The sequence below is a fragment of the Bos indicus x Bos taurus genome, chromosome 11, assembly GCF_003369695.1.
Source record: "Bos indicus x Bos taurus breed Angus x Brahman F1 hybrid chromosome 11, Bos_hybrid_MaternalHap_v2.0, whole genome shotgun sequence".
Classification (NCBI taxonomy): Eukaryota; Metazoa; Chordata; class Mammalia; order Artiodactyla; family Bovidae; genus Bos; species Bos indicus x Bos taurus.
The window spans coordinates 24,943,876-24,971,539 of NC_040086.1; the positions used below are offsets into that span (position 1 = coordinate 24,943,876).

The 27,664-nt window shown below is 38.4% G+C and overlaps 1 protein-coding gene across 8 annotated transcripts in view; it reads left to right on the forward strand.

Annotated features, from left to right (window-relative positions):
- MTA3 (metastasis associated 1 family member 3) overlaps nucleotides 1–27,664 on the forward strand; it is a 213,327-nt gene that overhangs the window by 117,632 nt on the left and 68,031 nt on the right. For all 8 annotated transcript variants that reach the window (XM_027555113.1, XM_027555117.1, XM_027555118.1 and 5 more), the window contains exons 5-7: nucleotides 8,858–8,921; nucleotides 11,139–11,256; nucleotides 27,259–27,361. In XM_027555113.1, coding sequence (XP_027410914.1) covers nucleotides 8,858–8,921; nucleotides 11,139–11,256; nucleotides 27,259–27,361 — 285 coding nt within the window. The remainder of the gene's footprint in view (nucleotides 1–8,857; nucleotides 8,922–11,138; nucleotides 11,257–27,258; nucleotides 27,362–27,664) is intronic.

Sequence of the window (27,664 nt, forward strand, 5' to 3'; positions counted from 1 at the left end):
GCAAGAGAGTTCCAGAAAAACATCTATTTCTGCTTTATTGACTATGCCAAAGCCTTTGACTGTGTGGATCACAATAAACTGTGGAAAATTCTTCAAGAGATGGGAATACCAGAGCACCTGACCTGCCTCTTGAGAAAGCTATATGCAGTTCAGGAAGCAACAGTTAGAACTCGACATGGAACATGGAACAACATGGTTCCAAATAGGAAAAGGAGTACGTCAAGGCTGTATATTGTCACCCTGCTTATTTAACTTCTATGCAGAGTACATCATGAGAAACACTGGGCTGGAAGAAGCACAAGCTGGAATCAAGATTGCCGGGAGAAATATCAATAACCTCAGATAATGCAGATGACACCACCCTTATGGCAGAAAGTGAAGAGGAACTAAAGAGCCTCTTGATGAAAGTGAAAGAGGAGAGTGAAAAAGTTGGCTTAAAGCTCAACATTCAGAAAACGAAGATCATGGCATCTGGTCTCATCACTTCATGGGAAATAGGTGGGGAAATGGTAGAAACAGTGTCAGACTTTATTTTTTGGGACTCCCAAATCCCTGCAGATGGTGACTGTGGCCATGAAATTAAAAGACGCTTACTCCTTGGAAGGAAAGTTATGACCAACCTAGATGGCATATTTAAAAGCAGAGACTTTACTTTGCCAACAAAGGTCCATCTAGTCAAGGCTATGGTTTTTCCAGTGGTCATGTATGGATGTGAAAGTTGGACTGTGAAGAAAACTGAGCCCCAAAGAATTGATGCTTTTCAATTGTGGTGTTGGAGAAGACTCTTGAGAGTCCCTTGGACTGCAAGGAGATCCAACTAGTCCATCCTAAAGGAGATCAGCCCTGGGTATTCTTTGGAAGGATTGACGCTAAAGCTGAAACTCCAGTAGTTTGGCCACCTCATGCAAAGAGTTGACTCATTGGAAAGGACTCTGATGCTGGGAGGGATTGGTGGCAGGAGGAGAAGGGGACGACAGAGGATGAGATGGCTGGATGGCATCACTGACTCAATGGATGTGAGTTTGGGTGAACTCCAGGAGTTGTTGATGGACAGGGAGGCCTGGCGTGCTGTGATTCATGGGGTTACAAAGAGTCGGACATGACTGAGCGACTGAACTGAGGGGTTTCCAGAAATTGCACCACCATGCACTTTTTGACCTTTATGGCCGACTTTGGAAATGTCACAGTGCCTGTGGGTGTGTCATTCAGTTCGCTACCTGGTAGCTCAGTTGGTAAAGAATCTGGCTTGCAATGTGGAAGACCTGGGTTTGATCCCTGGGTTGGGAAGATCCTGTGGAGGAGGGCATGGCAACCTACTCCAGTTTTCTTGCCTGGAGAATCCCCATGGACTGAGGAGCCTGGTGGGCTGCTGTCCATGGGACCACAAAAAGCTGAACACAGCTGAGTGACTAAGCATGCATGTATTACAGTGAGAGTATACTGAGGCTCAGAGTCCAGGGGACTTCGACTGTCTGCCATCTTGGGCTTGTTTGGTTCTAATCAGTTCATGTTGTGTCCTCGGGCTCTGTCATTCTTTTAAAGGTTGTGCTCTGCCCCCTTCCCTCCTGTTTTAGTAATGTTAAGTTTAAAGTGTATAAATAATAAAATAGAACTCCACTGTGAGTTAGCAGTCTCTCTCTAGAGTTGACTATTAATGTTAAAGAAACTAATAAAAGCAATTTTCTTTCTCTACATTTTGTTGTGCCAGTATTTTTATTTTAAGATGTTAGATTTTTGTGACTGTCTTGGTATCTGTAAACAAAATTTGAATTAGCCAAAAGAGTGCTACTGAGACCGTAAGTAGTGCTACTTAAGAGATGAATGTAGCATAAAGAAGTTACCTAGTGTGTTTAGGCTTTTAGGAGAAGCAGGACTAGAGGAAAAACGAGAAAAATCATACCATAATTTAATATTTTTAAGTCTACATGTTTAGCACATTTTTTCTCAACTGTTGTGTTTATGCTATGTAATCTTTGGTGGTTGAAGTGTTTTCTTTTGCAACTAAAATGATAATGAAGAAAAGCACTGGGTGTATACCACAGAATAGCCTACATTTTGTACTGGTGTTCCACATGGTTGTGCAAATAAACGCTTACGAGATTTTCTTAGTATCAAAACAGTTTATTGGTCATCTTGTCTTGGAGAAGAGGAACTTCCTAGTGCCTTTTGAACATTTCACTTTCTCCTAGTTATGAAAGGGAAAGTGGCACCAAGAGAGGATTTTTTTCCCTTGAATTTCTCTTTGAAAGTTTCTTTCATGTTTGTTATCATATCTCCAGTATCAGGGATTCATATCTTATTGCTTTGGTTCTCTCCACATGCCATAAACACAGGGGGCTTTCTAAAACACTGCTTGTCGTGTTTCTTCACAGAATCCACTGAGCTGTTACCTTAAGCTCAGCCTTGGTTTCTTGGTTTTTCATTCTTCTAGCTTACCTACTCACAGAGGTGTTTCAGCTTTTCTGTTTTGTTTCTTGGGGGCCTGCTTTAAGTTTTATTTGTTAACATCTGTTAAAGTAGTATTAACAACAGAAAATATATATTTGAATAGGAATACTTAAAAGTGTCCAGATTTCTTTTTCCTTTATTCTCCTCTTTTTAATAATCCAAAGTTGTATAAAATTATATTTTTCGCTTATATAGTCAGTCCTTAAATATTTGTTAGTAAGATATAGTTAAGAAAACCATTAGTCAATATTGTGTTCTCATCCAGGAGCACTCTTGTCTCCCAAGGAACATTTGACAGAGTCTGGACAGTTTTGGGTTTGCATCTGGTTTAGGACTCCTCTATCATCTACTGACTCAGCCAGTGGTGCTGCCAGGGTTGAGAAAACCTGATTTAATGTCATCATAACTCTTGCTCCCTTGGTGTATGTACGTGTGTGTGTATACACATGAATTTATATACTTGATCTAATTAGGACCCTCCCCCTTCACTTTAAATATACTAATACAGCTGTCTAGTATTACCTCAGGCAGTTATGTGGCTGGTTCCCATTGTGCAGTTATTTTCAACTTCTCTAACGCTGACTTTGGTGTTTATACTACTCTTACACTGCCACTATTCATTTTCAATTTTGAAAATGTCTCTTTGCTTCCTCTTCTCCATTCCCTTTTGTGTTTCCAGCATATCACAGTTTTATTTAACTTAATGTCTCTGTATTTTATGAGCACATAAATGTTCCTCACATAATTGTCTCTTGTACAACCTTTTGTTTTCCTTGGAATTAATCATTGTTTTGCGTTTTCCTTTTGATTAATCTTCTAAAATGTAAAACATTTTAGTCCTTGCTTATCTGAAAATGTTTTTCACACTTGACTGATGATTTGTTTAGGGATATAATTCTGGTTTGGAAATAATTTCCCTCAGAATTTTGAATCTTTTCTTTTGTCCTATCTTACATTCCTGCTGTTGAGAAACATAATCTTCTGAAAGCATTTTGCATTTTAAAATTTCATTTAAAAAAAATTTGTTCATTGTGTTTAGTGGATTAAATGGTGTATAAAACTATTTGCTGAATTTCAATCACAGAACCAGGCGTAATTCTTTATATGAAAAAATGTTCAGAATTCAGTTTGTGGCTAATATCAGACTCATAAGATCAGTGACACACATGCCACTTTTTCAAAAGGAGGGAGTCTTAGAAAGTGAGCCTTTTGATTTGGGGTACTGTCTGGTTTGCAGACAAAGCTTCCAGGATGGCACAGAGAGCGTCCATGTGCTCTCCACTCAGGTCTTGCTTAATGTTTACAGTTCATTTAATCATGCCATCTTCATCAAAACTAAGAAATTCACACAGATATGTTACTGTGTTACTACACTCCAGACTGTATCCAGACATTAATCACTCTTTCTCTGACGTCCTTTTGCTGTTCCCAGATTTACCCTGGCATTGCATTTAGGCATCATGTCTTCATCATCTCCTCTGGTCTGTAGAATGTCCCAGTCTTTCCTTGTTTTTCATGAGCTTGATAGTTATGAAGAAGAATATATATATATTTTTTAATAATGACTTTATTGAGATATTGTGGTAGTTAAATTAGTGGTCAACTTGACTGGGCTCCTGTCATACTCAGATGTCTGGTAAAAAAACCCTGTGTGTGTCCATGAGGGTGTTTCCAGAAGAGATTATTTGAATCAGTAGACTGAGTAAAGCAGATTGTCTTTCCCAGTGTGAGGGAAACCTCTTCCATTCGGTTGAGGGTCTGAAAAGAGCAAAAAGGTAGGAGAGAGAATTCTCCCTCTGACTGACGAAGCTGGGGCCGCGGTTTCTTCCTCTCTGGGACTCATAGCAGCAGCACTCTTGAGTCTCAGGCCTTTGGACTTGGGCTAGAACTGCACCGTTTTGTTTGCTCGTTCATCAGGTGATGGAAATTTCGATTGTTCTACTTTTTGTCTGTTGTAAATAATGCCGCTGTGAATGTCTGTGCACGAGATTTTGTGTGGATGTATGTTTTCTTTTCTCATGGTATTATACTTACGTGTGGAATTGCTGAATCAGATGGCAGCTGTGTGTTTAACATTTTGAGGAACTGCCAAACTGTTTTCTCAAGTGACTACACAGTTTTGTATCCTCACCAGCAAAGTGTTAGTGTTCCAGTTTTGCCAATCCATGTCAACACTTGTTATTGTCTGTTTTTCATTTTAGCCCATCTTTGTGGTTTTCTGTGAACTGTATCTCACTGTGTTTTTGATTTTGCATTTTCCTAATGGCTAAGAATGTTGAGAGTCTTCCCCCCACCACAACAGCAAATTATTTCTTTGCATATTTTAAAAAGTGAAATGTAATCAACATACAGCATTATGTTAGTTTCAGGTGTACTACATAGTGATTTGACATTTGCATACATTACGAGATGATCACAATAAGACTAGAAACTGTCTGTCCCCCATACCAAGTTACTATAATATCACTGACCATATTCCTTATGCTCTATATTATTACATTCCCATGACTTATTTATTTTCTAATTGGATGTTTGTACCTCTTAGTCCCCTTCACCTATTTGCCCCCATGCACCACTGCCTGCCCCCATCTCTACTCCTTCCCCTCTGGCAACCACATGTTTGTTCTCTGTGAGTCTGTTTTCCTTTTGTTTTATTTTTTTGTTTTTTAAATTCCACATGTAAGTGAGAAATCACATGGCTATTTGTCTGTCTTCATCTGATTTATTTCATACCCTCTAGATCTAGCTATGTTTTTGCAAATGGCAAGATTTCTTTTTTTTAAATGGAAAAATACCTTTCTTTAATGAAGAAATAATGGCTTTCAGTGAACAAGGCAGGTTTAAAATTCATGTTCAGTGTGCCTAAAGATCACCTGGTCATGCTTGTTAACCACATAGATGCTTGGATTCCTTCCAAGATATTTGAATTCAATTATCTTCGTGCGACACTAAGAAAGTTTCATTTTTCCAGGTCCTGGACCATTGTACTTCTGTGTGTTAGTGAAGGAAAGCCTTCAGATAGTGGGGGAAATGGATGCTAATTTAAACTTCCTTGTTTTCCACTTGTACAAATGGGTAACATCTTTTGGTAAGAGGAAAAATAACCTGGGTGCACATTTTACATAAGGTTTTTGAGTCCTGTGGGATTATGCTAGCATCTTGTTAAGGAAACAGCAGATTTCAGGCTGATCAGTACCTGCCATTAAACACGGGACTGTATTGTGTTGTAATAATCACATTTTTCTCTGTCCCTGTACTCTGCCATTTCTGAAATATAATATTTATATATATATATTTTGAAATAAAATATACTAAAAAAAAACTTTTTGAATGATACGTGGGAAAATATGTTATCTCTAGAAATTCTGTGCTCCTCTCGAAAAGCAGTATGAATGGGCCTTGAGTGATCTTTCTCAATGTTACAGTCTTTCCTATGTTTTATATTGTTAATGTTTTCATATCTTTATTCCTTATGGTTTAAAGTGCTGTGCAAGAGACACAGGTTCATTGCTTGAGGTTCAGGGTAAAACAATTGCATTATCTATATTCAGAATTTGTTAATAGTTCCTTTAGTTTGCAGTTAGCTTAAAATTTATCATGTTTTTCCTGTGAGCCAAGATTTGTTCAGCATAACGGAAGCCAACACTTGAAGTCTCTTTTGAAACTACTTTGTCAACAACTCTTGGCGTGGTGGTACACGTGTTAATTACATGTTCATGTTTACTTCACAAAATAACTCTGACTCAGCCTCTTACTTTGTTAGCTGTTAATATATGCACATGGAAAGTTAAGTGTCACGTTTTTGTTTTTAATGGGAAAGGTACAGTATAGGTACATTAAAGAAAAATTATAAGTTAAAATCATCTATTATCCTTTCCTTTTTGCATAAAATCTGTACTTCTGAAAATATCTTACATTTTAGATTGATTGGGATGGCTGTCCTTTTATTGGTTTTGTAATCATCTTGGGCCTCTAAAACCAGTATGACCAATGTTTCCTTACCTCCTGATGTAAATATGAAAATAACGGTTTAGTGATTCAGTTTAACATCTTTTTTCATGGACTTTGCTGGGGATCCAGTGGTTAAGAGTCTGCCTGCCAATGCAGGCAGGGGACATGGGGTTTGATCCCTGGTCCAGGAAGACTCTACATGCCGCGGGGCAGCTAAGCCTGTGTACCTGTGCTCTAGAGCCCATGCGCCGCAACAAGAGAAGCTGGTACACTGCAACTAGAGAGTAGCCCCTGCTCACTGCAGCTAGAGAAAGCCTGCATGCATCATTGAGGACCCAGCGTAGCCATAAATAAATAATTCTTTAAAAAAAAAAAATCTTTTATCATTTCAGACAGTATGGAGGCACCTTTATGCTGTATTCTTTTTCTGAATTTTTAGTGTCTGTTATCTTATAAAATTCAAGTGATACCTATTAAAATAACATTTATAGCATCTGCTCCTCCCCATTTTTTTTTAAACCTGACTATAGAGAACTTAAAAAGATTTTATGATTTCTAGGTGGAATAAGTATTAAATGTTAGAAATATTGCTTTGTCAGCTGTTGCTGAAGCAAGAGAAGTAAATGAAACTATTTTTGGAAATCCCGTCTGTTCCTTAAGCACTCTTGCATGTGTGAGCACATATTCATGGGTCATAGAAGTTCTTCTATGGCAGTCGTAGATGTGCTAACAGCAGCAGAGCAGTTCCCCTTGTAATTCTGTCCTTTGCATGAGCATATCAGGTAATTATTGATTTTGAGTGTTATATTCACTGAAATAATGATGTTATTTTTTCTGCTTCAGTACTATGCACAAATAAAATACATTGGAAAAACAGAAAACCTTCATAACTCGAAGTAACCGAATTACGGATTTGACAGGATAGTGTAGAAGTACCACGTGCTCTCAGAGAAACCTTTTTTTTTTTCTTTTAATTTTATTTTATTTTTAAACTTTACAATATTGTATTGGTTTTGCCAAACATCGAAATGAATCTGCCACAGGTATACATGTGTTCCCCATCCTGAACCCTCCTCCCTCCTCCTTCCCCATAGCATCCCTCTGGGTCGTCCCAGTGCACCAGCCCCAAACATCCAGTATCGTGCATCGAACCTGGACTGGCGACTCGTTCCATATATGATATTATACGTATTTCAATGCCATTCTCCCAAATCATCCCACCCTCTCCCTTTCCCACAGAGTCCAAAAGACTGTTCTATATATCAGTGTCTCTTTTGCTGTCTCGTATACAGGACAAACCTTTTGAAGTGATATCAATCTAAGATGATTAACAGAGAAAGATATTTTGATGAGAGGAAAACATTTTTTTTTTCAATTTAAGTTTAAGGAATATACAGTTGCAAAATGCTTAGTGTAGTTTTTGACTTATGCATTCGTGTTTTGCTTTTGGTAATTTTTTCCTTTGAACTGTATTTCACTCTGGTAATCCAACAACAAACTTCCTATGTAATGTGTATTTGATGCATTTGTTTTTACATGTTAATTCGTGGAGAGCAAGTCATGATTTTTGTTTAGAAAACCAAGTGATATTATGACATTTTAAAAGTATTTTGTGAGTCCTGACCAATATCTGTAACTTGAATAGTCTCTCAGAATTCTCCTGTCAAATTAGTAGCTATACTGAGTTTTTCAAACTGGGAAGATAATTTTAAAAGTGGTATTAAATGCCACTACGTGAATAACCATAATTTTTCTCAGGTCTAGACAGGCCTTTTTTAAACAGCATTTCATTTTCAAGTACACACCCAGCTATGATCAAAGGTAAATGCCATGAGACTTCAAGATCCATGAATGTGTCGATCTTTATTTGCCCCTTGCTCTATAGGAGTTCCTCGTGTTTAAATTTTAACTAGTCTTTCGAGCAGTTTCAATAAAGGTAAGTTAGCAATAAAGGTATAGTTACATCAGGTAATCCTGATGTAAATGTGTATTATTTTTATGTTCTTGTATGCAGTGGCTACTATAAAAATTTGAAGATTATTTTAGGCACTGGTTTACATGGTGATTTCTTTAAAAACCCCTTGTATAAAATTACCTCATATTAACTCTTTACAGATTCAGAAACTAACTTTGTCTGAAGATTACATTGTATTCTTCTTTTCTTCTTAAAGAGTTAGGAAATACCTATAAAATGTTTTATGTTATAGGGATTTACTACCTAACACTGTTCCTTCCCCAGGTTAGCCTCTCAACAAATGTCTACAGCCTTATTTTTTAGGTTCCATGACACCAAGTTGTAGAGTAAGTCCAAGTGTATACATGTCTAGATGCTCCTGACTGTCATCTAGTTTCTTAATACTACCTTTACATTTTGAATGTTCCTAACACTGTGTATATCATCTCTGTGAAGGCGAAGTGGCTTTTCTTGCATTTATTCACTTTTTTTCTCTTTCAACAGGGGGAAATGCAGTGTTGCCCTTCTGAATGAGACAGAGTCAGTATTGTCATATCTTGATAAAGAGGTAATTCACAATTATACTTGTGTGTGTTTTTCCCTCTCTATTTCATACAAAGCCTATACATTTGTATTATTTCTTCTTCTAACAAATTATTGCATAATGATAACAATATTATGGTAAAAGTATAATGATTAGAATATATTCAGGTAATTTCATTTTTCTGGTTAACTGAGATAAAAGTTGGCAAAAACTCCTTAGGTCTATCTTTGCTTCACAATGAAAAGTTGGTAAAGTATAGCAAATGATTGAATTGGTAGTGAAAGAACTTTTTTGGAGGGACAAACTAATTTGGGCTTTATGAAATAAATAAAAATACTTGATCCTCTTCCCTTTTTTTTAAAAAATTTTTGGAAGTAAATAGCTTTTCTTTTAGGCTCTTTGCAGATAAAATTTTACCATTGGTGGTCTGCTTCCTTTACTAGAATCCTAATAAACTTTGTCACCTAAGAATAAATTTTTCTGTAACCTTCAAGAGACGTCATAAACATTTTTATGAAATTGAATTAGAGCATGGACGCCATTGAAGGGAGGAGATTCTCGTAAGCAGACTATTTTACATTTTGCAGTTTTATGTGACTTTTATCAGTTTTGTTGTGGGGAAAATACTTTACTATTTATTGATGGTTCAGTATTTAACCTTCATAATTTCACAGTGTTTGTTTTCCCAGAATCTTCATTACATATATATTTTAAAAAGCAAAATTAAAGGGACATATTTTCTTTAAAAAAAATAGTTTTCTATGCTCGAAAGTGTTGCTCCCTTATCTCAAATGAAGTAAAATTACAGAAAAAGACTGATGCAAACATGTAGAACTACTGTGCACCAGAAACCTAATAAGAAGGAAAGTAAGTATTCAAAGCAGAAAAAAAGGCTAATAGTCTTGTGAAATTTGAAAAAGAAGGGTTTATTGTCAGTCTGTCAAACAGAATGATGGATACTATGGATTGATGATGCTCAGAAATTATCTTTTGTTCACAGGAGCAGAAATAAAAAGAAGAAATAGCCAATATATTTTAGTATATTACACTGTATTTGGCCGCGCTGAGAGCGGACTTTTACTGCTGCACTGTGTCTGCGTGGCTTGGCTTGTGGGATCTTAGTTGCCCGACCAGGGATGGAGCCCAGGCCACTGCATGGGAGTGCAGAGGCCTCACCACTGGGCCACTTGGAAATCCTCTGATTTGTTTTTAAAAGATGCTATTTGTTACCTTCTAATTTGTTAACAATTTGTATCTGCTAAGGATTGTAGTAGATGAAAATTTGCCAAGTCTTTAGGATTTTTTTTTCCTATCCTCTTGCTTTTTAACCTCAGTCCTTTATCAATCTACTGTTCTTTAATAGGCCCTTTCAGGGTTTAATATGGAGAGTCATGCAGTAGATGACCCTCACATCCATGGGGAAGGGAGATCGGGGGGAGCAAAAGGCAAGACTTTGCTGGTTCAGATGATTTCTAGTGGCTATGCAGAATTCAGCTAAAGACTGGTGGCTATAGGTCATTTTATCCTTTAGGTCCAGTAAGTAGGGTGTTTGCTCTTTTAAGTGACCATGGAAAGTTAGATGGGTATGCTGGTGATGATAGAATGTATAGTTAGGTTTATATGCTTACCCATATAGACATATGTTTTAGAATTTAAAGGACAACTGCAGAATTATAATTAATGGATAATTGTAATTAAATAGATAATTGTAATTAAGTGTATATAGTGTGACACATTAGTAAACTGCATATAAACTAAGTTCTGTAGTTTTAATGTGAAATGTGTCTGCATTTTAATATTTTTGATAAAATGTGGGATGGGCAGTGTCAAAGTAAGAGTATCACACGTCTGTGAAGGCACCCTTAGTGTTTGGGGTGGGCTTTACAGCTTTAAAATGACCACTGGATTTCAGTGGTCTTTATTTGACTTTAGCTTAACTTTTAGAGCAATTAATCGTTTTCTGTTAGACTAACTAAACAAATAATAGTAACACTTTATTATCCACCTCAATTGTAAGCTATTTGTTTTAATTTAATTTAATTTAATTTTATACTGTTTACCTGATGATAGTAACATTATGCTCTCCTTAAAGATTTATGAATTTATTCACCAAAATGAAATTTTATGCTCTGTGGAGTTTTTATGGTTTCATTATTATGACACTGGATTTATTGCTTTATAAAAAGTAGAAGGAATTACGTTTATGTCGATATTTCTGTCTTCTGTCATCTTTTTTTCCAGGATACTTTTTTCTATTCATTGGTCTATGATCCCTCAGTGAAAACACTATTAGCTGACAAAGGTGAAATCAGAGTGGGACCTAGATATCAAGCAGACATTCCAGAAATGCTCTTAGAAGGTATGTTTTTCTTTGAGTTTCAAATCCTGTGAAAACAAATTTCCTTGAAACTTGAGTATTTTCATCAGATGGAAAAAACAACTTTCAGGCCAAAGTTTAAAAGTAATGACCTCTTCCAATTTTAGAAATACAACAAACAGCAATGAATAATCATTTATTTGATCAATTATTCATTTTTCATTTCACATTTTCATGAGTTTTCTACCTGTATTTTTCTTTTAAATACAACTTTAAGAGCGTTAATGTTGTTGAACTTGTATTGTAATGTGACAGACTCATGCTTTGAGATTTGTGTGCCTTCACATCATCTATCTGAGGTAGCCATGGAATCTAGTGAACACTTAAGTTCTGGTGGGGATTTTGGCTGAACTGGGAAGTTTGTAGACCAGAGAGACTCAAAACTTTACATTTTAAAAGCATATCTTCCTAGCAAGACTTAATTTTTCTTTTTTCTGTCATAACTGTATACTTAAAACCCTTATTTTCTGATTTGAAAAGTAAAACATTCTTAACATTTAAAAAATGAAACACAAAATAAAGTTTAATATAGAAAATGAACACCACACCCTTTTCTTCATTCCAAACCCGTATTTCAGTTCAGTTTAGTCACTCAGTTGTGTCTGACTCTTTGTGGCCCCATGGACTGCACAGGTTTCTCTGTCCATCACCAACTCTTGGAGCTTGCTCAAACTCACGCCCACTGAGTTGGTGATGCCATCCAACCATCTCATCCTCTGTCATCCCCTTCTCCTCCTGCCTTCAGTCTTTCCCAGCATCAGTCTTTTCTAAGGAGTCAGTTCTTTGCATCAGGTGGCCAAAGTATTAGAGCTTCAGCTTCAGCATCAGTCCTTCCAATGAATATTCAGGATTGATTTCCTTTAGGATTGACTAGTTTGATCTCCTTGCTGTTCAAGAGATTCTCAAGAGTCTTCTCTAATACCACAGTTCAGAAGTGCTCAGCTTTCTTAAAGGTCCAACTCTTACATCCATACATGACTGCTGGAAAAACCATAGCTTTGACTAGATGGACTTTTTTTGGCAAAGTAATGTCTCTCCTTTTTAATAGGCTGTCTAGGTTGGTCATAACTTTTCTTCCAAGGAGCAAGCGTCATTTAATTTCATGTCTGCAGGTTGACAAAACATAGTTCCCTGGAGAAGGGAATGGCAGTATTCTTGCCTTGAGAAGCCCATGAACAGTATAAAAAGCCAAAACCCATATTTTATTTTGGTAACAGCAGTGGCTCATAATCCATTCAGGAATGGTCCTTGTGCAGTGGCAAGTTGCAGGTTACTCTGCAACTGCTTCTTTCAGTTAATGGTGTATCTTTTGCATCTTTTCTAACGAGAAGAGTGCTTTATTCTTTTTGTGACTGTAGAGTTCTTAATTCTGCCTGGATATGGCATAATTTATTTCCTTTACCAGTACCCCTGTTGATAGACATTTAGGTGTTTACATTTTTAAAAAATTTACTATGGCTGCACTGGGTCATCAGTGCAGCGTGCAGGCTCTTCATTGTGGTATTCAGGCTTTCCTAGTTGGGGAGCAGGGGCACTCAAGTGCGAGGGCTTAGTTGCAGTATGTGGGATCTTAGTTCCTTGACCAGGGATTGAACTCTCAGCCCCCTGCATTGGGAATGCAGAGTCATCCACTGGAGCACCAGGGAAGTCCCTACATATTTTGAGCAAATGATACTGCTAGAAAGTCTTTACACATACTTATGCTGCATAAACATTTTTCAAGCATAGCTTCCTGGAAGTATTAAAAATGCCACTTTGCCCTTCAAAAATTTTTGTAATTTTTGTATGAGCAAATCAGATGCATTCACTGATAGATTATTAGCGCCCCCATTTTGTCACATTTTTGTATTAGCTTTTCATTTGTTGTTGCTTTTTTTATTATTATTTTTAAAAGTTGAAAGTATGCTTTCCTTAGTTATTTTTAACTATTCTGTAAATTTCTTGTGTATTTTCTATTGGTTATTTATATGTATTGGCAAGAGTATTTTGCATATTAAAGATAAACAAATGTAGAAGTATTTGTCTGTGAGTATTGCACCTGTTACCTCCTCGCTTAAAAAATCTTAATGATTTTATATTTAAATGTTTTATTTATTTTTGTTATACAGAAATTTAGAATTTTTGTCATAGAGAGGTTTAGAAATTATTCCTAAAGTTTTTATAATTTGCATTCTTTACCATGCTTTCCAATAGGAAGTATATGCAGAAAAGTTAAATCAACTCAAGGTGGAGTTTGTGAACCATAGTAGCCAGTGTGGTTGGTGGGTTATCATTGTCCGTGGTGGGCAGATGGGTGGCTGTGGATAACACGAGGTTGCAGACTTCTGCATTTTTATGAACTCAGTACCAGGAAAGGTCAGTCAGTAATGACTAAGCTTTGAGAACAGATTGCCATGTCTGCACTCAACTGTGTTTAGAAGTTTTGTTTTGTTTTGTGTGTGCGTGTGTGTTTTAAAGAGATGGTAAGTAGTTTATTATAGGCTGCTGCTGTTTGGCAACCCCTTGGACTATGGCCCACCAGGCTCCTCTCTGTCCATGGGATTTCCCAGGCAAGATTACTGGAGTGGAGTGCCATTTCCTTCTCCATTATAGGCTGAGAGATTGCATTTATTGGCATTCTGATCTGTACAAATCAATTTGTGTTCCCAAAATAATTTCAGATATTTATATAGTCCTTAATGTTTGATCTTAGACTTTATTGTTTTATTTTTGAAAGCATTTGATCTTTAAATTTTACAAAAGTGCATTGAGTATCCTTTAGATAATGGATAATTTTGTACTCTGGATATAACTGGAAAACATGTTCCCAGAAATGAAATTGCTAAGCTGTAAAATGGTGTGTGCAGAGTACATCATGAGAAACGCCGGACTGGAAGAAACACAAGCTGGAATCAAGATTGCCAGGAGAAATATCAGTAACCTCAGATATGCAGATGACACCACCCTTATGGCAGAAAGTGAAGAGGAACTCAAAAGCCTCTTGATGAAAGTGAAAGTGGAGAGTGAAAAAGTTGGCTTCAAGCTCAACATTCAGAAAACGAAGATCATGGCATCCGGTCCCATCACTTCATGGGAAATAGATGGGGAAACAGTGGAAACAGTGTCAGACTTTATTTTTTTGGGCTCCCAAATCACTGCAGATGGTGATAGCAGCCATGAAATTAAAAGACGCTTACTCCTCAGAAGGAAAGTTATGACCAACCTAGACAGCATATTGAAAAGCAGGGACTTGACTTTGCCAACAAAGGTCCATCTAGTCAAGGCTATGGTTTTTCCTGTGGTCATGTATGGATGTGAGAGTTGGACTGTGAAGACAGCTGAGCACCGAAGAATTGATGCTTTTGAACTGTGGTGTTGGAGAAGACTCCTGAGAGTCCCTTGGACTGCAAGGAGATCCAACCAGTCCATTCTGAAGGAGATCAGCCCTGGGTGTTCTTTGGAAGGAATGATGCTAAAGCTGAAACTCCAGTACTTTGGCCACCTCATGCGAAGAGTTGACTCATTGGAAAAGACTCTGATGCTGGGAGGGATTTGGAGCAGGAGGAGAAGGGGACGACAGAGGATGAGATGGCTGGATGGCATCATGGACTCGATGGACGTGAGTCTGAGTGAACTCCGAGAGTTGGTGATGGACAGGGAGGCCTGGCGTGCTGTGATTCATGGGGTCGCAAAGAGTCAGACAGGACTGAGCAACTGAACTGAACTGAAGGTGGTGTGTCTGAAATTTTATACAAAATGACAGTTGGCTTCCAAGTAATCATTTACAGATTTTTTTTTCCTTGTTTCAGTTAAGGTATACTTTATATGTAGTGCATTTCACCAACTTCTGTGTGCAGTTCTTTGAGTTTTGGACAGATGTATGGCCCTCTGTGAGATGTTCAGCAAGTCCATCTCCACAGAGACCGAGAGCCAGGAGTGCCCCTAGCGCATTGTGTCCGCAGCACCTGGCCCACACTCTCCACCCCCTCAGCAGCCCTTTGTTACTCTTCCCTGAACTTTGATCTCTCCCCTTTTCAAAACTATGTAGACTGTATTGTTCATGTAATCTTTTGTGCTATTTTTATTATTTGACTTTTTTTTCTTTTTTTTTTAAATTTTAATTGGAGGCTAATTACTTTACAATATTGTGATGGTTTTTGCCATACTTTCACATGAATTAGCCATGAGTGTACATGTGTTCCCCAACCTGAACCCTGCTCACACCTCCCTCACCATCCCATCCCTCAGGGTCATCCCAGTGCACCAGGCCTGAGCACCCTGTCTCTTATTTGACTTTTTAAAATGTAGTACTGAATGAGCTACTGATTGTGTAGCTCTTTTTCTCTCATTTTTTATAGAAAAAAATTGAATATATTTTATGAAGTATAGTTGATTTACAATGTTGTATTTTTAATTTCATCTTAAAATTTGTATATATATATTTATTGAAGCATTTTAATTTTTTATTTTAATCAGTTAATTTAAAAACATTTTGGCCACACTTTGGCTTGTGCCATCTCAGTTCCCTGACCATTGACTGAACCTGGGCCGTGACAGTGAAAGCTCCAAATCCTAATCATCTCAGTTCAGTTCAGTCACTCAGTCATGTCTGACTCTTTGCGACCCCATGAATCGCAGCACACCAGGCCTCCCTGTCCATCAACAACTCCTGGAGTTCACTCAAACTCACGTCCATCGAGTCAGTGATGCCATCCAGCCATCTCATCCTCTGTCGTCCCCTTCTCCTCCTGCCCCCAATCCCTCCCAGCATCAGAGTCTTTTCCAATGAGTCAACTCTTTGCAGAAGGTGCCCAAAGTACTAGAGCTTCAGCTTCAGCGTCATTCCTTCCAAAGAACACCCAGGGCTGATCTCCTTCAGAATGGACTGGTTGGATCTCCTTGCAGTCCAAGGGACTCTCAGGAGTCTTCTCCAACACCACAGTTCAAAAGCATCAATTCTTCGGCGCTCAGCCTTCTTCACAGTCCAACTCTCACATCCATACATGACCACAGGAAAAACCATAGCCTTGACTAGACGGACCTTTGTTGGCAAAGTGAAGTCTCTGGTTTTCAATATGCTATTTAGGTTGGTCATAACTTTCCTTCTGAGGAGTAAGCGTCTTTTAATTTCATGGCTGCAGTCACCATCTGCAGTGATTCTGGAGCCCAAAAAATAAAGTCTGACACTGTTTCCACTGTTTCCCCATCTATTTCCCATGAAGTGATGGGACCGGATGCCATGATCTTCGTTTTCTGAATGTTGAGCTTTAAGCCAACTTTTTCACTCTCCACTTTCACTTTCATCAAGAGGCTTTTGAGTTCCTCTTCACTTTCTGCCATAAGGGTGGTGTCATCTGCATATCTGAGGTTATTGATATTTCTCCTGGCAATCTTGATTCCAGCTTGTGCTTCTTCCAGTCCAGCGTTTCTCATGATGTACTCTGCATATAAGTTAAATAACCCCTAACCATCTGGGAATGCTCTAATTTCTTTTTTTTTTTTTTTTCAAGTGTCTGATTCTCTCTTCAGCACTGAATATGCTTATGTTCTAAGTGTATAGAAAGCCTAGAAAATTTTGTGTATTGCTCATGTAAAGATAAATGCTGAAGCAAGTAATAAAATTGGGGTATTTAAGGTTATAGTGGGCAGAAAAATCAGCTCACAAAATCTCATGAGTTCCCATCTACCTGAAAAATTTTTAAATATGATATTGCCCCGAGATGCATAAAGCTGGTTAGAGTTGTGTAATTGGAAAGCATATCTACCTAGCTTAAAGTAGACAAAAAATTTTTAAGGAAATAAAATCACATATAAAATGCAATAGTTTATTCTACATTATATCGTAGTGAGGATTTGAAGTTCTTGAGGGTGGGGATTGAACCTGCATTCCCTGCATTGGAAGGCAGATTCCTAATCAGTGGACCACCAAGGAAGTCCTAAGAACCTCCTTTTTCTAATTAATGTATTTTCTGAGGAGAAGGAGTTAGGGTGGCAGATAGATACACTGTCAGTTAAAACACGTTTGAAAAACACAGACATTGCCATCACAGAAACTCATTCACAGCTAGTACCTATTTGCAGAGAAATCAAGTAATAGAAAACATCATTTTACGAACAGATATTTAGGGCTTGATACGGTCTGTGCGTACTAATAACCCTTTTGCTCCTCTTAAATGGATATGTTTAGACCAGTGGCCAGATTCCAGTATGCATTGGCATGGGATGTAGAACTTGAATTAATATCCTAAGGAGGTGGAAGCATCAGCACCATGCCAGAATATTTTACAGGCTTGCTTTCTTTGTGAACGTGTCCTGGTGAATTTTAAGACATTGTTGTGCCATTTGTCTTGCTGGTGAATATTTCTTTTTTGTGGCTTCAGAATTTAAAAATTCATTTATGGCTACCCACTGTCTAACAAACTCTGGAAACAAACACTGTCTAACAAGATCTGGGAAGATGAGTATGTAGCTTGCAAACGAAGGTAAAAGTTGCTTTTAAGGTTTAAAATCTTTATTGAGTTTGAATAAATAGCTAAAGAATTTTCCAAAGAAAAAGATGTCATATGTAGTAAGTTTTGAATTATTATTTAGTTGTATTGTAACACTGGAATTTTAAGAAAGAAACTAAAAAGTATTATAACATTAAATTATTAAAGGAAAATGACTTTGGATTCACAATTTTGGGTGAAATCTGGCTGCACTATATTTTAGCTGAATAACCTTGGGAGAATTATTTAACCTTTCCAAGTACCCATTGCTTTTTCTAAAACACATCAGAGTGTTGTGGTGATAAAGTGAAGTAACTCCTGTAAAGCATTTAACGCAGCGCCCGCTGCTTACTCCAGTTGCTTCTGCTGGGCCACCGCTGCCTGCTGCTACTAAGTAAGTAGCTCTCGTCTGTATTTGGGAATTTAGGATGTGTCCTTATATGCTCTTAAAACTTGAATTAACCCATATACAGTCAATAGAAAAGTATCAGTATAGTGTGGAAATTCTGTCAGTTATCTGAGGCCTTTCCAAGCAGTTGTTCTCACAGATGAAGCGTGTTTAAGAAAAACAAAAGATGAAAATTCTACTAAAGTACCATCCTCCAGTGCAAGTAGTAGCCTCAAAGACGGGGGTGCTTTCACTGTGTTGAAAGTGTATGTGTCATCTTGGAGTTACAGATGGATGAAAAATATTTTCCCCAATTTTTGTAAAAACCTGCACTCTTGATTTTATTTTCAGTTTTGTTGAAACTGTACACAGTGACCTACATCTCAGTAGAGGAAGTAGAAGTCCAGGATTTAAGGAGATAAAGGACTGACTGACCTTTGTGATTAGTACAAATGTCAGTAGGGATTTAACTGTTTTGGTATTTTTATTATATGATTGCTACTTTTTTTTTTTTTTTTAAGAGCTCTGGTTACCAAGTTCATAGGTTTTTAAAGTTTTGTCCTATCTTTTCATAAGTACTATTATTTAGGAGATCAGCCCAGGGATTTCTTTGGAGGGAATGAGGCTGAAGTTGAAACTCCAGTACTTTGGCCACCTCATGCGAAGATTTGACTCACTGGAAAAGACTCTGATGCTGGGAGGGATTGGGGGCAGGAGGAGAAGGGGACGACAGAGGATGAGATGGCTGGATGGCATCACTGACTCGATGGACGTGAGTCTGAGTGAACTCCGGGAGTTGGTGATGGACAGAGAGGCCTGGCGTGCTGCGATTCATGGGATCGCGAAGAGGTGGACATGACTGAGCGACTGAACTGAACTGAATTTTGCAGAATGTATTTCCTGTAGTGTGGTGGATGTTAATCAACTGAAAAACATCAGACCATAACAAGTAGTGCAGGTAGATAATTGGTTGCAACTGTATAAAAGTACTAATTTGTAACCCAGGACAATTTTGTCTTCCATGGGACATGAGATGATGTCTATAGACATTTTAGCCATTTTTGGTTGTCACAGCTGGAGGATGGGGAGATGCTACTGAAATCTAGTGAGCAGAGATCAGGGGTGCTGCTGAATATCTTCTAATACACAGGATTACACCCACCCAACAGTTATTGGTCCCCCCTCCCCCAATACGCTATTTACAGAGAAACCCTATTGTAAAGGGTTATGGGGACATAGTAAGCACAAAATAAATGTTGGTTAATATTGACATAATTACAAAAATATTTAAAATTTCAAATAATGAATTATATGATCTGGTTTATTTCTGTGGGTTTTGATTCTATCTTTGTGCCAATACAATATGGTTTGATTACTGTCAATGTATATTATAATCCCACCCAGTTTAGATAATCTTTCATTATTTCTTCCAGTAATGATAATATTCTTTGTATGTAGAGATTAATATTTGAATTATTTTATTGGCTTTCAAAAGTAATTTAAATTTGTTAAATTTAAGTTGAAATACTTGTACAAAAACAATAGCCTTAAGATTTTAAGTTTGCCCATTCCAGTCCATTTTAGTTCACTGATTCTTAAAATATTGATGTTCACTCTTGCCATCTTGATTCATGGACCTAACATTCCAGGTTCCTATGCAATATTGTTCTGTACAGCATCGGACTTTACTTCCATCACTAGTCACATCCACAACTGGACATTGTTTTCGCTTTGCCTCTGGGCTTCCCTGGTAGCTCAGATGGTAAAGTGTCTGCCTGCAATGCAAGAGACCTGGGTTCGATCCCCAGGTTGGGAATATCCCCTGAAGAAGGAAATGGCAACCCACTCCAGTACTCTTGCCTGGAAAATTCTATGGATGGAGGAGCCTGGTAGGCTACAGTCCATGGGATTGCAAAGAATCAGACACGACTGAGCAACTTCACTCTGTCTCTTCATTCTTTCTGGAGTTATTTCTCCACTGATCTCCAATAGCATACTGGGCACCTACTGACCTGGGGAGTTCATCTTTCAGTGTCCTACCTTCTTTCCTTTTCATACTGTTCATGAGGTTCTCGAGGCAAGAATACTGAAGTGGTTTGACATTCCTTTCTCCAGTGGAGCATGTGTTGTCAGAACTCTCCACCATGACCCATCCCTCTTGGGTGGCCCTACATGGCTTGGCTCATAGTTTCATTGAGTTAGACAAGGCTGTGGTCCATGTGATCACTTTGATTCATTTTCTGTGATTGTGGTTTTCATTCTGTCTGCCCTCTGACTGATAAGGATAAAAGGCTTATGGACACTTCCTGTTAGGAGAGACTGTGAGGGAAACTGGGTCTTGTTCTGATGGGTGGGGCCATGCTCATTAAATCTTTAATCCAGTTTTCTGTTGATGGGTGAGGCTGTGTTTCCTCCCTGTTGTTTGATCTGAGACAAAACTATGGTGGAGGTAATCTCTCAAAAGGTCCCATGCACAAACTCCCTCACTCAATGCCCCTGACCCTGCAGCAGGCCACCTCCCACCCACACCTCCCCTGGAGACTCCGGGACACTCACAGGCAAGTCTGGGTCAGTCTCTTGTGGGGTCACTGCTCCTTTCTCCTGGGTCCTGGTACACACCAGGTCTTGTTTGTGCTCTCAAAGAATCTGTTTCCCCAGTCCTGTGTAGGTTCTGTAATCAAATCCCACTGCAAAGTCAAATTACCTTGGGGTTCTCAGTCCTTTTGCCAGATCCCCAGGTTGGGGAATCTGTTGTGGGTCCTAGAACTTTCTTAACAGTGCAAGAATGTCTTTGCTATTACTGTTTTGCAGTTTGTGGGTCATCTGCTGTCAGCAGTGCTATGGTGGGATTAATGGCGGCTTTCTCCAAGAGGGCTTATGCCACGGGCTGTGTGACCAGGTCTCCTGCAACCAGAGCCCCTGCGCCTGCAGCAGGCCACTGCTGACCCATACCTCCACAGGAGACACTCAAACACAGTTCTGGCTCAGCCTCTGTGGGGTCTCTGTGTCCTGGTGCTCACAAGGTTTTGTTTGAACCTCGAAGTGTCTCTGGCAGGTATGGGGTTTTGATTCTAAACGTGCTTTCACCCTTCCTACCATTTTACTGGGGCTTCTCTTTTGCCCTTGGACATGGGGTATCTTTTTTTGGTGGGATCCAACATTCTCCTGTTGATGGTTGTTCAGCAGCAAGTTGTAATTTTGGAGTTCTTGCAGGAGAAGATGAGTGCACATGCTTCTATTCCACCATCTTGTCATGTGGTGAGAACACACCGGTCATAGCAAACAGCCTCTTCCAGCAACACAAGAGAGGACTCTACACATGGACATCACCAGAGGTTCAGTACCGAAATCAGATTGATTATATTATTTACAGCCAAAGATGGAGAAGTTCTATACAGTCAGCAAAAACAAGATTGGGAACTGACTGTGGCTCAGATCATGAACTCCTTATTGCCAAAATCAAACTTAAATTGAAGGAAGTATGGAAAACCTCTAGACCATTCAGGTATGACCTAAATCAAATCCCTTATGATTATACAATGGAAGTGAGAAATAGATTCAAGGGATTAGATCTGATAGAGTGCCTGAAGAACTATGGACGGAGGTTCATGATATTATATAGGAGGCAGTGATCAAGACCATCGCCAAGAAAAAGAAATGCAAAAAGGCCAAATGGTTTTTTGAGGAGGCCTTACAAATAGCTGAGAAAAGAAGAGAAGCAAAAGGCAAAGGAGAAAAGGAAATATACCCATTTGAGTGCAGAGTTCCAAAGAATAGCGAGGAGAGACAAGAAAGCCTTCCTCAGTTATCGGTACAAAGAAATAGGAAAACAGTAGAATGGGAAAGACTAGAGATCTCCTCAAAAAAATTAGAGATACCAAGGGAACATTTCATGCAAAGTTGGGCACAATAAAGGACAGAAATGGTCTGGACCTAATAGAATCAGATGATATTAAGAAGACGTGGCAAGAATACACAGAAGAACTGCACAGAAAAGATCTTTACGACCAAGATAATCACGATGGTGTGATCACTCACCTAGAGCCAGACATCCTGGAATGCAAAGTCAAATGGGCCTTAGGAAGCATCACTACGAACAAAGCTAGTGGAGGCAATGGAATTCAGTTGTGCTATTTCAGATCCTAAAGATGATGCTGTGAAAGTGTTGCACTCAATATGCCAGCAAATTTGGAAAACTCAGCAGTGGCCACAGGACTGGAAAAGGTCAGTTTTCATTCCAATCCCAAAGAAAGGCAATGCCAAAGAATGCTCAAACTACCACATAATTGTACTCATCTCACACACTAGTAAAGTAATGCTCAAAATTCTCCAACCCAGGCTTCAGCAATATGTGAACCAGGAACTTCCAGATGTTTAAGCTGGATTTAGAAAAGACAGAGGAACCAGAGATCAAATCGCCAACATCCGCTGGATCATCAAAAAAGCAAGAGAGTTCCAGAAAAACATCTACTTCTGCTTTATTGACTATGCCAAAGCTTTTGACTGTGTGGATCACAATAAACTGTGGAAAATTCCTAAAGAGATGGGAATACCAGACCATCTTACCTGCCTCTTGAGAAGTGTGTATGCAGGTCAAGAAGCAACAGTTAGAACTGGACATGGAACAATAGAATGGTTCCAAGTCATGAAAGGAGTACGTCAAGTCTGTATATTGTCATCCTACTTATTTAACTTATATGCAGAGTACATCATGCAAAATGGTAGGCTGGATGAGGCACAAGCTGGGATCAAGATTGCCGAGAGAAATATCAATAACCTCAGATATGCAGATGACACCACCCTTATGGCAGAAAGTGAAGAAGAACTAAAGAGCCTCTTGATGAAAGTGAAAGAGGAGAGTGGAAAAGCTGGCTTAAAACTCAACATTCAGAAAACGAAGATCATGGCATCTGGTCCCATCACTTCATGGGAAATAGATGGGGAAATAATGGAAACAGTGTCAGACTTTATTTTTTTGGGTTCCAGAATCACTGTACATGGTGACTGCAGCCATGAAATTAAAAGACACTTGCTCATTGGAAGAAAAGCTATGACCAACCTAGACAGCATATTCAAAAGCAGAGACATTACTTTGCCAACAAAGGTCCGTCTAGTCAAGGACATGGTTTTTCCAGTAGTCATGTATGGATGTAAGAGTTGGACTATAAAGAAAGCTGAGTGCTGAAGAATTGATGCTTTTGAACTGTGGTGTTGGAGAAAACTCTTTGAGAGTCCTTTGGACTGCAAGGAGATCCAACCAGTCAATCCTAAAGGAGATCAGTCCTGTATGTTCATTGGAAGGACTGATTCTGAGGCTGAAACTCCAATACTTTGGTCACCTGATGCGAAGAATCGACTCCTTGGAAAAGACCCTGATGCTGGGAAAGATTGAAAGCAGGAGGAGAAGGGGAGGACAGAGGATGAGATGGTTGGATGGTATCACTGACTCGATGGACATGAGTTTGAACAAGCTCTGGGAGTTGGTGATGGACAGGGAAGTCTAGTGTGTTAGAGTCCATGGGGTCGCCAAGAGGGAAACACGATTGAGCACCTGAACTGAACTGAAGATTTTGAAATCTTCTGTACTTGTCGTCTTATATTTTCTGAAAGCCTTGTAATTTCTTTATATAAACATGAGTGCTAAGTTGCTTCAGTCATGTCCAACTTTTTGCGACCTCAGGGACTGTAGCCACCAGGCTCCCCTGTCCGTGGGATTCTCCAGACAAGAATACTGGAGTGGGCCATTACCTTCTCCAGTTGGTTTCCTGGACCCAGGGTTCGAACCCATGTCTCTAATATCTCCTGCATTGGCAGATAGGTTCTTTACCACTAACACCACTTTCAATTTTGTTTCTTAGTGTTTATATTTTTGTTGGCATAATATATGTGATTTATTTATCTAATTTTATTTTTTTACATTTTTGTTTTCATTCTCTTTGGAATGCCATTCAGTTTTAGATATTCTTTTTTTTATTTTACTTTTCTTATAATTTATTTTTAAAACCTATTTTTATTAAGATATAATTGTCATATAACAGTGTATGTTTAATGTTTTCATATGATTACATTTATATGGTGCAGTTTGATAACCACCAAAGCATTAGCTATCTATTGTGTCATATAATCATTACTTCTTTTTTGTGGTGGTAAGAAAGATCTAGGCTCTTAGCAACTTTGAAGTTTATGTTGATAATAAAAGTATTGCTGTCTGTAATCACTATGCCGTGCATTACCTACTGTTGTAAGTGTGTCTTCTGAAGCAAAATCTCCCTGTTCCCCCCGACCCCCTTTCCAGCCCCCTATCACCACCATTCTACTCTGTATTTACGAGTTTGGCTTTTAAGATTGCACATAGAAGTTATATCACACAGTATTTGTTTCTTGTAACTTATTATTCCTTTGACGCATAACTTAAAACAATGCCCAGAACTTTTATAGCGTTAATAAAAACAGTAATAAATGGCATCTGTGTTTCTGAATTGAATATAATATATTCTGATGGTTTTTGTAGAGAAAATGAATTATATTTAGAACAAAGAATGTATCTAATTGTCCATCAAAGGAGGGGTAAGATGCCATCTTCATACAGCTTTAGTTCCTCCTGTCTTTGAAGAACATTTTGTGCTCTTTGGGGGCATTCTTAATAAGTAGTTTGTCATTACTTTCTAGAAATCTTAAACTGTAGTTGAAGGGTTAGAGTGAACATTTAAAATCATCGCTGAATCTATATTTTTTCAAAATTATGAAGAGGAGCATATGAAGCAAAAAATAGGATGCTGTATGTAATCATGTAATTAGTTGGTAAATACAGTTTGTAGGAATTCACAGATTAGAGAGATCTTCATGGGTGAATGTGGGACCAGAGCAGATTGGAATTGCCCAGATTATCATAAATGGAGGAGGAAAGTGAGATTGTTGCCGTGACTCGAAAGAACATGGCCATAGCATAGAACTCATCTTGGTTCTGTCTTTGGCTCATAGTACATTCCCCAAGACCATTCTCCAGATTGCTGTTAGGTTTGTTGAGTATTTGGTTATACGGATTCTAGAGCTTCTTGAAAGATTTTCCCTTGTGAAAAGGAATTAAACTGATATAAATGTGGTATGTGGTGAATCCAAAATGGGGAATTGTCTAGAGTGCCTTTAAACAGAACATTCTGTATTTTTGTTGTTGTTCTTGTTATTTTTGTTCCCATCCCAGGTATTGTATGTTTCAGTTGTTAGTAGAAAGACACTCGAGTGGTTTCTTATTGTTTATAGCAAATTTATTTAGAATTCTTATACTGAATTCTCTTTATTCTGTATGCTACAAAATGTATGGATAGGATTGAAGTTTATCAATTTAACTAACTTGAATTTGAAAAGTCAATGATCAGTTTTATTAGCCTTACATCTTGGAATATATAATAGAAGGGGCTTCATATTGAATATCATCTTCATTTCATTTTGTATTATTTGAAAATACAGATTACAAATATAGATTTAATATATATTTTTTGACTGTTACTGTTCATCTTACTTAAAAGTATGTTTCTTAAAGATACAGGGAAGTAAAATTGCATCATTTTTCTTTCAGAAGTTTCATGTTTACAGACTTTGGGGTTTGTAACTGGTTTTTTAACATGAATCAGTTAATTGTTGTGGCTCAGCATGCATTGTAAGGAAAAATAATGAAAACCAAAATCCTTTTAAGCACCTTATATGTCTTTGGACTGGTATTCACTCTGGTCTGTCTGTGCTTCTTTTGTTGGTGGTGGCAGTTTGCTTTTTGGTTACCTACCTGCCTTTGAAAAAGCGATGGACAGGCCCGCCCCCACTCCCCACCCCTGACAGCAGCGGCTGTGATTAGGAGACTGCAGATGGTCTGGTGGCGGATTCTGCCATCCCTCTTTCTCCTCCTGAACCTCAGTTCCTGCTTCCTCCCAGCCTCGGAGGGAACACATTATAAGCCCATAGCCTGGATTCATCAGCCGCCAGGGGATGTTCAGCCTCAGAGCCTGTCATTCAGTGCAAGTCACTCTGCTTGATATTAACATGCTGTGATCAAAACCAAAACAATTCATAGCTATAAATTAGAATCCAGTTGTCTGTCCAGTCCATTACTATCCTTTGTCCTAACATGATATCTTGAGTGATGGTTCTGTCTCCTTGTGACACATTCCTAAAACAAAGCATCTTGTATTAGCCTCAGTCTTTCCCTCAGTCTCTCGTTTCCTTTTTTCTGTTAATGCCAACACTGTCTAAGTAATTCTCAAGACTGGAAACCTTCCCGCTATACCAGTCTGTCATTGATGTCCCTAAATGTTCTCTCCAGGCTCTTTATTGTCCCTGTCAGTACCTTGTCTCTCTCTCTGTATCACGTATCTCTGTAGAGCAAATTGCTCCATTGCTAAGTGTGAGATGTGAAATTTGGCTCTCGTTTTGACACTCTCCTGCTAAAAAGGCAAGGGCTTCGTATTACTTCCAAACAGACATCTATTCAGAAAACCTGTGCAGCATCTTCAGTAGTATTTTTATAACCCACTTCTTACAGCTGTCTGTCCTCGTTCCCTTTGATACATGCATTCCTGACAAAGTTTGCTACTTTTCTACCACATCTTAAAACCCCAGGACTTGGTTCCTATTCTCATTTACTTTCAGTCCCCGTCCCCCCCCCCACCAGTGCATTCACACCCTTCAGTTTTTAGCAGGAATGCCCCCTCGCGCATGACATCATTCCCTAGCTGACCTGAAATGTTTCTCTCCTCTTCAGGATCTTGCAGTCGTGTGTGTGTCTCTGTGACACCTATTCCTGTTCATTTGTGTCATAGTTCTTTATGAGTAAGTTTTACCATTGTTTGAGTGTCTTGCAAGAGAGCTTTCTTTTCTGTCTCTATCTCCCTTAGCAAGGCTTAGGATACTCAGGAAAGACATGTTGATGACTAAGTGAAGACATCACATGGTTAGTTTGGTTGTGTTATCAACATTCTCTTTACAGAGTGTTCTACGTCTGCTATCTGAAGAAATGTACACAAACCATGAACATTTACCTTACAGTTTTAATGTCGTGGTGACCACAGTCATCAATCATGTGTGGCAGTGTATGTGCCTTAGGAGTAACAAGACTCCGTTTTCTTTCTTCTTGGACAGGAGAATCAGATGAGAGAGAACAGTCAAAATTGGAAGTGAAAGTTTGGGACCCAAATAGCCCACTTACAGACCGACAGATTGACCAATTTTTAGTTGTAGCCCGGTGAGTATGGCACTGTTTAGTCAAGATACACACACACACACACACACACACACACACACACACACGTGTGTGTAATATAAAAGAATTCATAGAAAATTTATGAGTTTTCCTTTCATTTGTGTTCTACTTTTTTCCATTGGTTGTATTCTTCTGTGTAAGAAAGCCTAACATGTATCACATTACTTCCTAAATACTATGATTTATTTATTTATTTTAGTAATATTGATTTATTGACATTAGTTTTTGTTTTAAAAATGAAAATAGATTAATTTTTATTGATTAAGAAAATTAATGCTCCTTGTA